At 43.9% G+C, this 17,837-nt stretch overlaps 1 protein-coding gene across 8 annotated transcripts in view; it reads left to right on the forward strand.

The window, feature by feature from the left end:
• The window catches only part of magi1b (membrane associated guanylate kinase, WW and PDZ domain containing 1b), a 165,576-nt gene extending 149,032 nt beyond the window's left edge, over positions 1–16,544 (forward strand). For 5 of the 8 annotated variants that reach the window (XM_074680242.1, XM_074680249.1, XM_074680282.1 and 2 more), the window contains 7 exons: positions 879–1,250; positions 3,197–3,400; positions 8,487–8,580; positions 8,727–8,835; positions 9,590–9,733; positions 11,506–11,644; positions 14,458–16,544. In XM_074680242.1, coding sequence (XP_074536343.1) covers positions 879–1,250; positions 3,197–3,400; positions 8,487–8,580; positions 8,727–8,835; positions 9,590–9,733; positions 11,506–11,644; positions 14,458–15,698 — 2,303 coding nt within the window. In that variant the 3' untranslated portion in view covers positions 15,699–16,544. Of the gene's footprint in view, positions 1–878; positions 1,251–3,196; positions 3,401–8,486; positions 8,581–8,726; positions 8,836–9,589; positions 9,734–11,505; positions 13,339–14,457 lie in introns of those variants that run through there. The other 3 variants (XM_074680275.1, XM_074680258.1, XM_074680298.1) reach the window with 3 other exon arrangements.
• Positions 16,545–17,837: the final 1,293 nt, after the last annotated feature.

Genomic DNA, 17,837 nt, shown 5'->3' on the forward strand with positions numbered 1-17,837 from the left:
ATCAAATCTATTATTTTACTTGTATTAGTTTAAAAAAGCACACCCCCATGGGCCCCATGTATTTTCATTGCAGTTCCTTCAGGGACCAGGAGACCTGCTTACTATGGGCAGCAGCAGCCTTCTCTGTAATAGTCTAGGTGTGTAACACTGGGCAGTGCTCGGTCTCTACTGCAAGCAAAATCTTCCCCTCATCACTGCCATGTCAGTGCTCTGCTCAGCTCCAGTGTGCTCCACAGCAGGTGATAAAAAAGGCCCATAAATATGATGGAGAGGGTGTTCAACCTTCGGCCCGATGAAAGCAGCCAGACATTAGTGCATTGCTGCTCCCTGTCTGCCTCAGAGCGTCCTGAATATGAGGCGCCTTCCTCAAGCAGCTGTACAGGAAATGAAATGTGGAATGAAATGTCCAGATACAACAGGCAGACTGCATCTATAGTTCATCTCTTGCTCAAAACAGATGAGAGGAGAGATAGTTTGGAGAGGCTCTTCTCCCTGAGATCTTTTGCTGGCTTGTGTTTTATTTTATCAGTATAAACCAGATTTGTGAGGAAAGACAACTGCCTGTGCTTATTCATAATGTTTGTTTTCGTTTTCAGATGATTTATGATAAAATGCTGCTACTGTTGTATATCGGTAGCTTTTGCGGAGGTATCTTACTCTCCTTGTCTGCTCCCTCCTCTCTTCTTAAGGAGCACCAGCTGTCTTCATTTTTATCAATTTGTCTAAGTTCACCTCTTTTCTCTCTCTTCTAATCTGTTTCCTTCTCTCCCTCTTGGTTCGGTACATCTCCTACCGTCATTCTCCACACTTTTCCTTTTCTTCCAACTTTCCCCTTATATGGACATTTTTCTCATCTTGTCCTTCTTCTCTGTCTCCAGTAAAAGCAGAGGGAGACGTCCCCCCATCGCCTGCATCCTCCCATCACAGCAGCAACCAGGCGCCCAGCCTGACTGAGGAGATTGGGAAGCGCACCCCACAGGGCAGCCAAAACTCCCTAAATACAGTCAGCTCTGGCAGCGGCTCCACCTCTGGCATCGGCAGTGGTGGAGGAGGTGGAGGGGCAGGGGGCAGTGGTAACGCTGTAGTTGCCACCGCAGCTGCCCCCATCTCCTCTCAGCCCCCCAATGCGACCTCCACAGTCCCCACTGGCCTGCAGCCCTACGATGTAGAGATCCGCCGAGGCGAGAACGAAGGATTCGGTTTTGTGATCGTCTCATCGGTGTCGCGGCCTGAAGCTGGCACCACCTTCGGTAAGAGACGTCCAACTTTTCTGTTTACAGTGTTAAAAAAACACCACATAGAGTTCATATGCAAACACTGCAGAAACCAGTTACCCCCAGCAAAACACAAACCACTGAAGCTTTCCCTCATCACGGGGCCTTTTATCTTTTAATCCTCATTTTGGGCTGTCTTGTAATACCTCTGAACTCTAAATAGTCTGACATCAAACTCATTGTCAGGCTATTTACAGTTCTACCAGATCAACACCAACACTCTTCAAAGAAGTGGTTCTTCTTTCTCTCTCTTGTCTGGGCCTGTCAAACCATGACACTGAAACCCTTCTTTGCCTGCAGCCGCAGCTACGCTCACACACAGCTTTCATAATTGATCATCGGTGAAGTCGGTCTTACGTAAGGCGATTGCATTATTCAGCCCGGCCTAAATGGCTTCTGTCGAGCAGGTCGACACTAAAAGCCTAATGACAACTTAATGAGGATGCGATAGTGCTGAAAGTAGGTTAAATGAGAGGAAATGATCAGTGTGAAATCAGTTTGTTTATTATATAATGTAGACGTAAAATGATTAACTGATTCTAAATCACCTTTTTGTTATTTTCCATCGCTTAGCTGATAGTAAATAAATGTAATAAGTTAGTTGAGCAACAAGCCATTTAATATCGCTGACTTTCTCATACATAAATCTGTTTGAATGATTCCACTTTGCTTTTCACCAGCCAGCAGTGTCCTTTCTATGCAGTACATTTCCTCTGCCATGGCTTCCCGCCTTGCACCGCTATAGCATTCCTCTCTTCTCTAAGCTCTTATCTCCAGCAGTGTGGGTGGACTGAAAAGAGCCGGAAAAAAGCTCAACTTTCCAGGTTGGCCGACAAAGTGGCAAAGCTTCTCTTTCACAGGCCAGAGTAGAAAGCACAGGCCAATAGATACACTTTATTTGATTTGACCTGACGTGCCAAATCTCACAGGAAGCCATTGACCACATGAAAGTTTGAAAGTCTGTTGTTGCATTAGCTCATAGCAGCGATGGGCGATGGAGTCAGAAGTAGTCCACTCATGCTGTGTGTATTTAGAGGAGCACTTTATTTTTCCAGAGATGCTGCAGCACTTCTATCTTTCTCTTACTCTGTCATATGCTTTGGACTCAATATTTTACTGCTCCGTTCAGTTGGGAGACAGGAGGAGGTTGAGGTTAGACAAGTTTTTTAGCAAAATAAAAGAGAGGAAGGTGGTGAAAGGAAGGGGTAGATATCAATGAAAATGAAAACTGTGAAAGAAAAGAGTGATTTTTACTGCTTTACTCTGCAGATCTGATGTCAGACTGCAGATAGGGAGTGAAGGGGGTAGAATGGAGGAAAGGAGGACGTGAGAGAAATAGAGACCTGGGGGTAGTGTGTGAGATGTCAGCTCTGATGTATGTTAGTCGTCTGGAACTTTCTCCAGGTGCAGGTGTTTGAGATGCAGGAGACACAATTTTTCATTATTATCGCAGACTTTCATGCAAATATAATAATGACACCTATTTTGGAAATGTGTCGCCAGAGTAGCTTTAAGTAAAGAGGAGGATGAAAGAGCAAAAGAGAAAGAGGAAGAAAGAGCAAAGGAGAGGGAACACACTCGAGTTCAGCTCAGTTTTTTCCAGTGATTCATTTGAAAAACAATTTGCAGTAGATGTTGTGAATGCAAAAGTATGACAGATTCTCTTTACATCTTAACAAAGCAGAAATTTGCTTTGCCAATACTTGCTTTATATTCTATCATTTTTACTGAACTGCTTCTCTCAGGGACTTTGCCTGGCTTGTTTCTGTCGGTGGATTAACCCTGAACCTTCTGATTCTCTTTCTGATTTCCCCTCCCTTCTCTTTGTCTTCCTTCTCTCTCCAAACCCAATCAAACATCCCTCAACAAACACACACGAACACACTGAATCACCCTTCACAAACCGTCAATGATGACTTTAGCTGGCAATGCATGTGTGGCCATGCCCCACAAAATAGGGCGCATCATCGAGGGGAGCCCAGCGGACCGCTGCGGGAAGCTGAAGGTCGGCGATCGCATTCTGGCTGTGAACGGATGCTCTATCACCAACAAGTCCCACTCGGACATCGTCAACCTCATCAAGGAGGCCGGAAACACCGTCACACTACGCATCATTCCTGGAGATGGTGAGTAGAGATTGAGGGATGAGGATTTTAAAAGACAGTTTATTTTAACCTGTGGATTTAGTTGTCTGATTTTCTTTATATCCTTCATTGTTGCTAAAAATGGGTTTAAGCAACATGCTAAAAATTCATGCTTAGACAAACATTTGTGGATTAACTTAAGGATTTCACTTGATAGTTAATAACCCAAAATTGTTTTAAGTATGCAATGAATGTGAGTTTCCGAAGTGAGTGCACTTGCAGTTTTAGGTGTTAAGGTAGTGACGCACCTTTATACTGGTTTCCACCCACAACTTTTCAGAAATTGAGGGCCCTCTGTATTGTACAGATAGCGGTGGGTCGTAAAACTAGACCAGAGCAGAATAGGGTGACCAGGTGCTTACAATCAAAATGTGGAACAAGGGGTGTGTTTGTGCGGGACATGTGACTTAAATGCTAGAACGTGTGATTGTATACATTTAGAGTATCGCCTTTTTTATGTTCAGTGTATGTTGTCAACTCTTAAAAGTCGGCTAATATGTGCACAATAGGACTAAAAGACACAACATCGAGCTGTTTCTGTTGATTTTACATCTGCACGTGTCGATTCTCATCATACTCACTTCCATGCGCAGTGGAGAGATCCTGGATCAAGTTCCCAAAATACTCACTGTGAAGCACCCTGCACTGGTTTTGATCTTAAAGAAACAAGTTCCCAGCTCCTGTTTTCTCCGAAGTTTCATGTTTTTACACCAAAATCTGCATTTTGGTGTCTGAGGCTTTTACCTTTGTTTTGTGTCAGTGGGCGGAGGTCAGGAGGACGCAGGCGACAGGTCGATGAACTCCGACGCCATATACACGTTGATATTGATTGACAGCGGACAAAGGCAATGGTGATAGTACTCTTTCAGCTTTTGGATGAAAGTCATGCTTTCAGAAAGGAGACTGCCTTCACTTTGGAGAGCAAGAAACTATCAAATGCGGGACCAAATGCGGGACCAAATGCGGGACGTAGGAAGAGTGATTAAAATGCTGTGCAGTCCCACACAAAGCGGGACACCTGGTCACCCTAGAGCGGAACCAATCCTGGCGTGTTCATCGACCCATAAGTAAAGTTGTTTTTTTTTTAGTTGTTTTTGGACTTTTTATGCATTTAATTGGATAGGGGGACCGTAGCTAGAGTAGGAAACTGTGTGAGAGTGGGGAGTGACCTGCACGAGGGCGAACCTCATGGAGCGCAACCTAGACCACTCTGCCATCAGCGCTCCATAAGTCAAGGCACATATGTATAGACTCTCCTCCATTCTGTCATTTTCAGCCATCAGAAAATCGCCGCTATGCGAATACCTTCTCTTGATCATGAATGAAGTAGTGAGTTTTGAAGGCAGCTTGGCTCAGTAGAATGTAATTAGCCACTATAATGAAGTCATTTACTATTTTTGAGTACTGTATCACAGATTATTTGGGGTGCAGAACACGTCCCCACTCCCCTGGGCGGTGTATATGTATGCTCACAGTGTTGTATGAAATGCTCAGTCTTCACTTGCTTTCAAAGTGAGTGGAACACCCCCGCAGTGTTGATAGAAGTGCCTCTTTGGGGATATTTGGGAACTTTTCCAGGCTGTGCATCTCTGCCTTTGGCATGCCTGCACTTTAAAATGAAGAACAGATAGAGATAGAGATACAGACAGTGCCTATGTAACATGGGTGTGTCTCTTTGTCAGAGCGGTTTTAAGAAAAAGTTTGTCCACATTTCTTTTGTTGCACTGCAGCCGTGAGCTCCTTGTGCTGACAGATCATCCTGGCATGCATCACAAATACGGTTTAATTAAGTATACGTGTGTGAGCGAGGAAGGCGATACTCCCTGTCAGCCTGAGCACTGGTAGAAATTGGAGCGATTTGTCCGCCGCTCGCTGCTTTCCGGCTCACTTCTTAAGGATGAAGAGTTTTTTTTTTTCCTCAGTGAGCCAAAATTGCTCTGCCAAGAAAGACCGGAGAGCAAAAGAGAAGGCGTCGCAGAAAAATAACTGGATATGTTTTATCGGAAAGTTCTGCTTTGTGTTTATGTGCATGTGTCAAACAAACAGACGCTGGCTGTCATGGACACAGAGAGAGTGACAGGAGGAGATTGTGGCTTGTGTTTGGAAGTTGTGTCTCAGTGTTTGTTTTCTCTGCTTGTGTTTACACCAGACTGAGCATGCAGATTAATTTGTGTGGATGAGTCCTGTCGACACTTTCTGACATGGATGAATGCCATCACAAGAGATATTTTCAAGGTGAAGTCAGGTTCAGCGCCTTACCAATAAGCTCACCTTGCACCTTTTTTTTAAGAAATAAGAAAGTTGAGGACAATGACAAAGAATCTGCTGGTGCACAGTTTTACATGCACAAAGGGCTAATGCCTGTATCAGAGCTTATATCTCTGCAGCAGGGCCGGGCACACCTCATTGCTTCTTATTGTGTGTATGAATAGGAAGACGACCCAGCCTTAGGTAAAATAATGTGCTTTTTAAAGAATAAATCTTTTTTTAGTGTGTAGTTGTATAGTCTCTTATCTCTTCTCTCTTTTATTCTTCTTTCTGAATTTCTCATTTTGATTCTACCGGCACTTGTTTCTATCTCAGTCCACACAGAGCAGGAGGGCAGACTGCACTGGCCAGAGACAAATTACTGAAACAGCTCAGTGCTTTTTTTCTCAGCGCTGTGAATGTTTTTAAGAGGTAGGGTAGAAAAGTGGCGGTGGGATGCGAGCAGAATAGAAAGCCAAAGAGAAACAGAGCCTATTCGATTAACTTCCAGACAAAACCGGTCAGTGGAGAGATAAACAGAGAGAGGAGGTGGCAGAATGGAGGGAGTGGGTAATGCCAATGAGCAGATGAAGCAGCTAGTGAGGTTAACAGAGACAAATTTCAGGCTGCAAGCAAAAGGAAAAGAGCAACAGAAAACGTGTACGATTTGAAGCTGGCCCCACCTGCGCTGCAACATGATTGGTTGTCTGTGCTCCTCATGGGCAACGGACAATCAAAGAGTTAAGCCAACAGGCTCAGAGTGGGCCGATAGAGGTGAAGGAGATGAATAGATGATAGGGAGGGAACTGTGAGAGGAATAGTGAGTAGGGGACTTAGCGGAGAGGGCTGGGTTGTAATTAAATAAAGGATACCTGTACGGCTAAGACAGATTAGATTGCGAAAGAGAAGAAAAGGATTCTTTATTGACAAAGAGTGGAGTAATGATGGTGAGTTTTTATCATTAGAGCCCTGCAGGTTTCATTGACAATACAAAACAATTGAATCAGTGATAAGATTAAAGAGCCAACACTCAGGTAATAATCTGCTCTCATGCTGCAGGTGCGTATGTTTGCTGTTTGACCTAGCAGAAAGGAGTGTGAACAATCCTGTGAAAGAAATTTGTAGGTTTTCTGTTACATTACTCTTGAGCTGGAGATGTAATGCAGGACGCCTGGAGTCTTTGGAAACTACGGAGCAGTTGGTGATCCTAACATGTCAGCTGACATCTGAAGATGAAAGCTGCTGAAACATTACTGAAACACTAAAAATTTCCCATGTATGACACACGGGTTTTAGCCCATCTCAGATTCCTCCAGCAAACAAGTACCATTAGGAGGTTATGTATTTTTGGGGGGAGAGTTTGTCTGTCTCTTTGTTGGTTGGTTGGTTGGTTGTTTCTTTGTCTGTCTGTGAACAACATCATTCAAAAAATAACAAACGGGTCTTGATAAAATTTTCAGGAAATCTTCAAAATGGGATAAGGAAGAAGTGATTAAATTTTGGAGGTGATCCAGGTCACCGTCTGGATCATGGGTTTTTTTAAAGGATTTTTTTATCATTGTGAGATAGGGCAGTTTTCACCATATGTGTATATAACTCCACAATAAATGGTCGGATTGCTTTGCAAAAAAAATACAAGACAAGATAACCATAATTTCTGACAGATGTAAAAGTACGATCCAGATCCTGGCAATATTCTGGATACTAAGATCTGGAATATAAAATATGTACTGGGTCATCATAATTTTCAACACTGTCAGGTAACAAATTATCGTACAAACCAGCAGCTAACGCCAAATTGTAGCAGACAGTCTGCTGAAAGGGAGTATGACATTAAAGTAGGTCTTAAGTGTTGTGTCTCTCTGAAAGTCGGTTAAAGTAAGTGATTTTCTAGTTTACCTATTGAGCTCAAATCTTATTCTCTGTGGATGAGGCAGACAGATTCCAAGACGGTGTGAAAATTGTTACTGTTGGATTGGAAAAGCAGAAATAAAAGACTTTTTTAGAGGCCTCGTTGGGATAATGTGTGAAACATGAGACACAGCTCAATAATATGTTAATATATGATCAATGTTAGCATCTGTTGAATCTGTTTTCAAAACAACCCAGAAACATATTGTTAAACTGAATCTCAGCTGATCTGCTTCTAAAGTGGATATCTCACTTACTGTCTAGACGGAAATATCTGCCACAGTCAATGCCATGTCATATAAAATGCACTTTGAGTGCATTAAGAGGAAGAGCAATAAACTGAAGTTCCTGGAGCCTCCACTCGAGGCTGGAGCCAAAGCCCAGTAATCTCCATTAACACTGGTGTTAAAAAGCTGTTTGATAACCTTTTTTATCGTAACTCTTCAGTTTTTTTATGATAAAAGTTTGGTTGATGAAGCATTTCCAACACATAAACCTCCATCTTTAGGTTTCAAAACCCTTCCCCAGATTTCAGTCCATGCTTTGTATAGCCCATTAGATCACCAGAGGATGTGCCTTTAATGGTTTATTGGAAAGGGTTTTCGATATAATGCACTGCAGTTTGATATTAGAAATTTCTGCAAAAACATTTGCGTACAACCAAGACGCTTGTGTGCAAGTTAACAGCTGGGACAGATGACTTTTGTATCCCCTTAAGCTGGACTTTGTGTAAAGAGGTTATTGGCTCGTGTTGGCATGCTAAACTTCAACTGTAAACATGATTGGAATTGAGGTGTACTTTAAAATTTGGCATTTATATTTAGCTTTAACAGCCCTGAGCAGCACAAGGTGCAAGCTTTGCTGTGTACCACGTTTTGCCTGCTAAAGCAACTTTTCTTTCCCTTTTCAGAGTCATCAAATGCCTCTTTGTTGACCAATGCTGAGAAGATTGCTACTATAACCACCACTCACACACCTCAACAACAGGCTGCACCTGAAGCCAGGTAACAAAGGGGGGATGGTTGTTTAGTTTTTGTTTGGTTTTTTTTGTGTGTGGGTTTAGTTTTGGATGTATGCCGGTGGAATCGACCTGAAGTGACCTGACAGACAAAAACCCTCTTTCTGATTTGCTCTCTATTTCTCATTTTAGCTCTTATGATTTTTCCAGGAACAATACCAAACCAAAACAGGAATCGTTCGAGTTCAAAGCTCCACAAGCCCCTCCCCCTCAACCCCCCACACAACAAGTCTCACCTCAGGTAAGGAAGGACACACCTGTCATCTATTTCACGTCCCCACCAAACACCAGAGCAATCTCCATTCCATCAGCTTCCCACCCACATCCACACTGGACTCTCCATAAATCCGTCCAGCTGGTCAAGCACCCAAACACCCATTCATCCTCAGTCCCTTCATGCATCATCTTAACACCCACCCAGTCTCCCAAGGACAAACAAAGTGCATTCTTATTTACACATTTCCCCCTTTACTCCTACCTGCTGGCTTTATCACAGTCCCCGCATTAAGGAAAGCCTGTTTGCTTTCAAAGTAGCCCCTCAGTCCACTGTGCTCAGCTGAATTAATCTGGCAGTGTGGAGATAGCTCTCACTGATAGCATTGATCCCTCAGCAGAGGAGATTAGGAGGGCGTGAAGACAGGAGCTGCTGTCTGCCTGTCCTTGCAGTGCCCGGCTCTCTCCTGCTTTCTCCGTCTGTCTGTGCTCCCTTTTTGTCCACCCAGAGCCCAAGGCATCAATAATTCAGCATCCTTACTGTTGAGCATATGCACACACACACACACACATACACACTTACACACTCTTAAGGAGTCTGGAACAACTATTAAATAGGTGTGACTTTCCCGAAGGTGGCATTTGTCCCATGCTCCTAAAATAGAAACTAACTTCAAAGAACACACACACGTCGTCCAGATCCGAATCACAAACCTTGATGCGATTACCTTTTCCTCTCTGTCTGTGTGTGTGTTTGTCTTTGTGTCATCTGCGTCTATTAGGATTCTGAGTTCTACTCGGTGGACCTGGAGCGAGACAACAAAGGCTTCGGCTTCAGTCTGCGGGGCGGCAGAGAATACAACATGGACCTGTACGTGCTGCGGCTAGCTGAGGACGGAGCAGCTGTCCGCAACGGAAAGATGAGGGTACGGATAAAGCTTGTGGAAGGATTCCTGATGATGTCAGCAGGGATGTCTTACTGTGGGTGCTGAGATAAATTTGAAAAAAAAAAAAAGACAGTTTGCTGCATTTTTTAAGCTTAACACATACTGTAGAAAAGACTGTATCCACTCAGTGCACACACTCATCCCGAGCTGGATTGATTTCTCTCTTTTGAAGTCATGGTTGTGTGTTGCTCTTTGTTGGATTTCACATTCTGTGATGTCTCAGTCTCAGTGGGACTTAAATAATGAAAAGGTTTTGTACAACCAAAGTAACATGGGATGACACCAAATAAATGATGTTGTAAAATATAAAGTTGGATTGCATAGAAGAAGCTAGAAGTACATAGTTCTTTGGACTGTTCTGGGCTTGTTATGATCCATTAATCAAAAGTTTGCACCTTTTTGGTCTTCTTGGCTTTCCCAGGAAGTTGTCCAATGTTGCTCAAATTGTTAATGAACAGTGGAGAGTGGAGGATGAGGAATGAGAGTTTTGTATCGTATTAATTCATGATTTCTGAATGGTTGTTATCCCAAGAGAAGAAGATGATTTAATCAGTTTACTGGGGAACATTTGAAACCAAACCTTCACCCATGAGCAACGCAAGCACAACATGTTCAAAAATAGTTACATTTACCATTATGTACAGATAGACCCATAGACAGTCATTAGATATCAATCAATATACAATTACTGGCACATTTAGTGACCTCAATTAACACCAGATGTACTTCACTGCATATATAAACACCCGCGACTGAAGGCTTGAGTGTGTGAGAGCAATATCAAACAGAAGTCGCTCAAACATTGCAGAGTCATAGAGCACACCTGCTGGCACGTTATGTACATTTTAATGAATTCATACTTCTGTAGCTGAGTTTGAAGTGCCCTCCACACACACAAAGAACACACACAGAGTACAGAAGCTGTCATGTATCTGTGATATTTAACCTTTATTTAATTAACTGCATCAACTAGGAGCTCTCCCCCCGGGGTCGTGATTGAATTCACAGTAAAGGGTTAATTGAGTCTCCCTGAGGTGTTTTTATGGAGATGCAGAGAGCCTGTTGGTGTATGTTAATGTACTCCCTTTAGGAAGTGTGTGGGTGTTCATGTATTGGCACATTTTTTCATGCATATATGAATATGTAGTTTGTGTTGTGCACCTTATTAGCAGAGGTATTAATAGCAGCAGCAGCAGCTCTGTGAAGCAGAGAGAGGTGTCAGAGAGAGATCCATATTCTGCCAGAGAGGAATTCCCTCGACACACAAAGCACTGACGGATAACTTCGGGCATGAAGGCACATAATCAGAAAGGAAGCAGAAAGAGTTACTACTTCTAGTTCACATTTTTTCCTCCTCTATCTCATTTTTTGCTCCCAGCATCTCAGCTGCTGCTTTTCAGCCCAATTTGCCCTCTCTGATAACTGTTGATTTAAAAAAAATGTTGCTGTTTTGCTTTTTTTGAGTATTCAGTATGTAACTTCTCCTCAATTTGTCCTCCCTTTCCTTCCCTCCTGCTGTCACTGTCCTTTTGAACCTTTGTGCCTCTCATCTTTCCTCTTGTGTACTTTCTTTCCCACTGTCACTTGTTGTCTACATTCTGTCTCGCTCTGCTGCCTCCTCTCCTTTGTCTGGCTCCTTCTCTCTCCTCTTTTCTCTGCTTTACTTCTTCCATCTTCACCTGTCACTCTATTCTCTTCCTGTTCCTACCCCCCTGTTCTTCTTTCATTCCTATTCGCCTTTCTTTTCCTAGGTCGGAGATGAAATCTTGGAAATCAACGGCGAGAGCACCAAGGGCATGAAGCACGCACGAGCCATCGAGCTCATCAAGAGCGGAGGCAGACGCGCCCACCTTGTGCTCAAGCGGGGTGACGGCTCGGTGCCTGAATATGGTGGGTCAATCTACGAAAACATTCCCTTCTCCCCCATCTTCACGCCTTGAGCCAGGGACATCCAGTGGACGGTGGTGGGTCGAAGGGGAAGAACTATTTCACCCTCCCAGGACCCTTCACCCATCCCTGGGACACACCCACCAGGGAGGGGGAGGGTGTTGGTTGGTCTTGGCCGTGTCTTTCTGGTGGAGATCACTCCTTGGCTTTGGGATTTTGGTGGGGAGGGGGCACGGGGTGGAGGTTTTCTCCTATGGGTGCTGCTGCTGCCCCCCTTCCTGCTGTCACCTGCTCTCAGTTTCCATGTCATCCCCCGCTGTCACTTTTCACCTTCTGGCCGCTGAGTAAATCACTCTGCTGGGACTTTACAGAGAGGTGGTGGGTCCGTGCTAAACGCTAACAGAAACTGTTTACAGGGTTTGAACGAGCAGAGTAGTGAAAATCAGTGTTAACTGTGAGTAAGACGTGACGTTGAGGGCTCCTGATTGAACCCCTTACTTAGCGCTAGGAGGAAAAGAAAACTTGATCTATTACGTCTCATGATAAAATGGGACTTCCCTCTGCTACGGTTAGGACATGACACAAGCATATTTATGATATTTATTGAAGGTGAATGTAAGCTACTGAACTCTTAAGGGTTTTAAGTGAGAGCTGTACTGAGAAGAAAGAGTCTGATGCTTTTTTTAAAACCATTTAAAAGAGAGTCTCACTTTACTTTGCTTGACATTACTCACTAATCCATGGATTTTATTTGCACCCACTGTTACTGTCATTAAGAAGCTGTGACGATAGGAACTCCACCCATCCAGATTCAAAAAGAAAACGAGTTACTCCAGTTATATAGACGTTTTGTACAGTGCTGAAGAGAATAGAGGCAAGTATTTTTGTTCCATGTACAGAGCCATGAATCGAAGCCACATATTAATGGATAAGAGTTTATTGCTGCATGAACTTGTCAAAAGTGTAAATTGGATTTTTTTTTCCTTCTATTGTCTATTTTCCATAATATTTATGGAACGTTTCTTTTTTTAATCGTATTGACCAGTTCCGATTGATAGTCACGAGTCATCATAAATGTTTTCTTTTTGTTACTTTTCTTTTGAGTGGAGATGCATTTGCCTGTCTTGAACAGTTCATCAATGTAATTTTATTTGCGCTAAGAATGTGCTGTCTTAACCTACACAGATATGGCATCATGTGAACTTGTGTATTTTGGATCATTGTTTGTACTTTTTAGTTGGCACAACCTTTGACAGTCTCGCCAGTATTTCTTTTGATTTCTGTCAGCGATGTAAAACTGCTTCATACGCTGTTATTGTGGGTGTGTGAGTCTCACTGTCTTTATTTTTATTTTTTTTCTGGGATTTGGGTTTCTGCTGCTTCTGTGTCCACGTGTTAAAGTGTGTGGGTTAGTGTGTCTGATGGTGTGGGTGTGTGTGTTTTTGTTTGCTTCCAGGATTTTTCTCTGTAACTGATAGTTTCCACTGAAGGGTTTGGGCAATTTCCTGGACTGTCTCTTTTTTTTCTGAATGACTCAATGATCAAATAAACACGTTTTTTTCATTGAAAAATCAACACAATAATTCTCCTCTTCTTCCTTCAAGTTGGTTCTGGGCGATCTAAACCCTGTGCTCTTCTCTTCTTCTCTGTTTTGTTTTTGTATCTTCCCTCCTTCTTCCCTGTATTGCGCTGGGCTCTTGTCTTCCTTCAGGGATGGTTGCTCCCCATCTCACTGCATGTATGAGAAATGACAAGATGGGGGAGGCGTCTGTCCCCCAAAATCAGACCACGGTTTGTAACTGTCCTCCCCTGTCGTCCGGCTCGCTCTTTCTCTTTCTCTGTCTCTATCCTTTCCTCCACCCTGGTCTCTGTGTGGTGTGGCCTCGACTCACTTATGCCGTGCCCTGCTCCATGCATACCTATCCATTCACCTTAAATGCACTGCCAGCATCGCCGCTACCGTAACTGCTGTCAAAGATACTCTGTTCATTATTCACAATAGCTGCATTAAATAATACCCATTTACAGATATTCAGTTACTCTCACAGAGAATTGTTTAATTTTTGCTTAATAATAGCTTATTATTTGTTTTCCTGCTGTTTGTAGTCTTTTCAGCAAAAGTAGACTGGGTTTCGTAGCATTCAGATGATCCCTAGACTCTGTTAAGCCTTGCAGTTGCTACTCATTTAGATAGAACAGATAAACAGGAGAAAGCTCTTTTGGAGGCTAGAAACTGGATGAAAAATCTTCAGAACATTTCATTTTTCCTTTTTTTTAATTATTAATTTAATTTTCTTTCGGAAAATGCCTGCCTAATCTCCAAGCTGTTACTGCAACGTAATTAGCTTCAAACATTTCTGAAGTTTCCCAGGCATCATGTCAGTGCATGAAAGCGCATGGCTAATCAGTCTGATCAGGCAGTTTCATCAACATGCAGCACGTTGGCAATGACTCTGACCAGCCAAGTCCAGCCTGCCGACCAGCTGAGGCCCTCTCTGCTTCAGAGAGGTGACCTGAGGTCACCTGGGACCAGGTTTATCGTGGGTAAAAGTCTCTTTGAGCGATGGCTGCCTTTGTGTCACTGCCATTTATTCTCATGTAAGCTTCACTAATGTTTTTCCATCGGCTGTTCCTGTGCCATCTAACAGCGAGCCATCTCTGCTGGCATTAACATCAGAATGGCTTCCATCGAACATGTTCTCAGCTTTATGTCCAAGTGGTTAAGCATGGTCAGTGTAAAGGCACATAGGGGCCTTTGGAGTCTTGATGCATATTTGATCCCCTTGCCCTCGTTTGTATGTCACATTCTGTTGCAGACGGCAGCCCCAACGACAACATCTCAGCCGACACAGCCACAGGGTTACAAAACGCTGCGGAAGTGAGCACCGTGCTGCCAGTGAACGAGCCATCGGAGGCAAGTTTCCCACCAGAACCCACCCAGCCATCCCGGAGCAAGAAGGAGCCGAGCCGCCATACCGGCACCGGCAAGCATCACCATTCCAATCACCGCAACCGCTCCCCCAATAGGAAAACAGGCACGGGAAAACACAAGGGGAAGAGGTCCTCAGGGGGAAAGTACAAGCTGTTCAAGAAGAAGGATGACAAGGGAAGTGACAGCAAGAACCATTCCAGCGGGCACCACCGCAGTCGTCACCGTTCACCTGAAAAGGGACGATCACGCAGCGCTGAAAACACCCTGGACAGTCGCCACAGAGGACATCGTCACGGGCGCTCACCAGACAGACGCCACCGTCACCACTCCCCTCATCACCGTCATCGCTCTCCATATCGCTCCCCTCACCACTCACCTTACCGTTCACCTTACCGCTCCCCACATCGGCACAGGTCCCCCCATCGTTCCCGGTATCATTCCCCTGACAGACGTCGTGGTCACTCCTCAGACCCTTACCGCCGCTACGCCTCCCCTGAGAGACAGAACCGCAACAACGAGAAGCCCAATGTGGAAGAGTCCGTATTGAAGGAGCCATCTGTGTCTCCTGAACCCAGCCTTCCTCTTGAGGACAGCATCCTCCGTGAGCCCCCAGCTCTAGACCGCCTGAACAGGGAGGCCACACTTCCAACGCTGCGCAGGGAGGACCGCCTGTTTGGGGAGGACAGTCTGCTGATGAAAGCATCCACTATGGAGAGAGCCTACAGAGGTGACAGCCTGCTGAAGGACGTGGCATCCAGTGGCTCAAGAGACACCTACAGAGACATCACCTTGCCCAGAGTGCGCACTCCTGACTCCGATTCAGCCTACAAGAGGTACAGCTCCCTGCTAAGGGGGCGCTCACCAGAGAGGAGGGAGCCCTACGCCAGCCGAGGAAGCTCCCCTGAGCCGCAATATCGAACCCGCAGCCTGGGGCGCGACATCTCCCCGATCAGGAGCTTCAGACGGGACGACTCGGAGGATGAAGAGGACGACGACAACTTTGTAGCAGAGAAAGTAAGGGAGTACTACAGCACGCTCCAGAACAACACCAGTCGCTCATCCAAGGCCACGCTCCCTGAGCCCAAGAAGACCTACAAGGGAAACCCCAAAGACCTAAGCATCTGATTGGATGGCTTTCAAGCCAGTTACAGCCTCTACCCACAATACACCTCAAGTACTCACTTCTAATACCATTTGGATCTACAGAAACGCACCTACACTAACAAACTCATGACCATACCCAAGATAACACACACACGCACACACACACACACAAACACACACACACACATACACACACACACATATGACACACACAGTTAAACCCTATCTTTCTCTCACACACACACATACATTATGTAACAATGTTGAGTTACTAACAAAATAGTGATTCCAAAATGACTTTTGAAAGCTGTTTTTTTTTCTTTTTCTAATTGTATGTTTTTTCTTTTTTTCTTGTTTTTGGTTTAGCATTCTACATTTACAGTAAATGACAGACTTTTCCAGAAAATGTAAAACCATAAAAAACAATGATGTGCCTAACAGTTCCATTAACGAGCGACATTTTTTGATTTTGATTTGACACGTGACGGGCATTTTGTGCCTCAGCCACCGTCAGATGATGAGATGTATGTACTTTTTTCCACGAGGAGCCCATGGAAGTACCGCGCACCTGGATCACTCTAACCGGTGCTCACAATGATGCTGTGCATGTCTTTACCGGTTTAATGTCTCTCTCTCTCTCTTTCACTCTCTCTCTTACTCTCTCTCTCTCTCTCTCTCTCTCTCTCTCTCTCTCTCTCCCCAGTGCCACTGTTTTTTAGACATTTGACCAGACTATAGCACAAGCCTGCATTTGTTTGTATATTTTTGACAGTTTGCAGTATGTGTACATTCAGAGGTGATCATTTTAAATGAATGAAGGGGAAATTAAAAGTTAAACTATGATGATGATGATGATGATGATGATGATGATGATGATGATTATGTTAAAATAAAATAATATATTCAACAAATGAAAACGTGTGTGGCGTTTTGTTTGTGGTGAGCCTCTGATTATCAACACCATCACAGTCATTTATGCAACATATGTATAAATACTAGACCTCTTTGCCGAGCAAACATGCCCCTTTTTCACCTAACTGATGCTGGTGCTAGTTCCAGGCTAGTGCCTGGCTAAGTACTGGTACTTTGTGTTTCCACTAACAAGGAACTGGCTCCAGGAAATAAGCATCAACTCTTTACTGGGCCAAAGCTGAGCACTGACTAATGCTGCATTTCATTTGACTTGTAACTGGGAATGACACCATCTTCGAGTTCAGCGTTCCAGTTGCCAAGTCAGAAAAATGTGCCGTAAAAATAGTATTTCTGTATATAACCATTGAATAATACTGGCTGATTTATTGTGACAAACACAAGTCAGAAATTCTTAAATAAATACGACATAACAGGAGCTTAATGCTGCATTCCATTTGTACTCGAAAGTCGGACTTTCTGAGTTCTGAGTGGGAACACCCAGCTGAAAAAAATTACGACTTGCAAGTCTGAGCATCCACACCACCCCTGAGTTCCCAGTAGGAAAATTACAAATTTGGGGGTAAACAGTAAATTAGCTCCTGTTTTTCTTTTTAATTTAGAACCTCTGACTAGTGTTTGTCATGTATATACTATCACTCAATGTATTTCCAACTTGGCAACTGGAACGCTGAACTTGGAGATGACATCATTCCCACTTCCAACTTCCCAGTTCCGCGTACAAATGGAACGCAGCATAATTACTGTTAACCCCTGAATTAGAAATTTCCTACTGGGAACTCGGGGGTGGAGTGGGTGCTCCGACTTACAAGAAATTCCGACCTTTGGGGGGGGCATTCCCACTTGGAACTTGGAAATTCTGATTTCAGAGTACAAATTGGACGCAGAATAAGCACCAACTACGTGGGGGACCTGGGGTAGGGCTACAGAGACAACGATTAGCGTAAAAAACAGTTATTGTTGCTGCTGCCATTGTTTTTTTTTAAGGTTCCTCAATCATGATTTGAGATGGAAGCAAAATTAAAACACTAATGCCTTTCCCCGCTTATAGATCAGGTCTATCTTATTTTTTTATTAAACAGACTTAACAGTCTCATGTTATTTATCATTCTTAAAAGGAAAGCTGCTGTGTGAGTCGTCTGCTGTTTTGTTGGAACTTACTCATTTGTAATTTAAACTGGAGGAGAAATTGAAGCAGCAGTGTATTGTCTCTCATAGATCAGGTCTATA

Source organism: Halichoeres trimaculatus, unplaced genomic scaffold, assembly GCF_033239565.1.
Source record: "Halichoeres trimaculatus isolate MK-OKI-2021-1 unplaced genomic scaffold, fHalTri1.1 fHalTri1_scaffold_1, whole genome shotgun sequence".
Classification (NCBI taxonomy): Eukaryota; Metazoa; Chordata; class Actinopteri; order Labriformes; family Labridae; genus Halichoeres; species Halichoeres trimaculatus.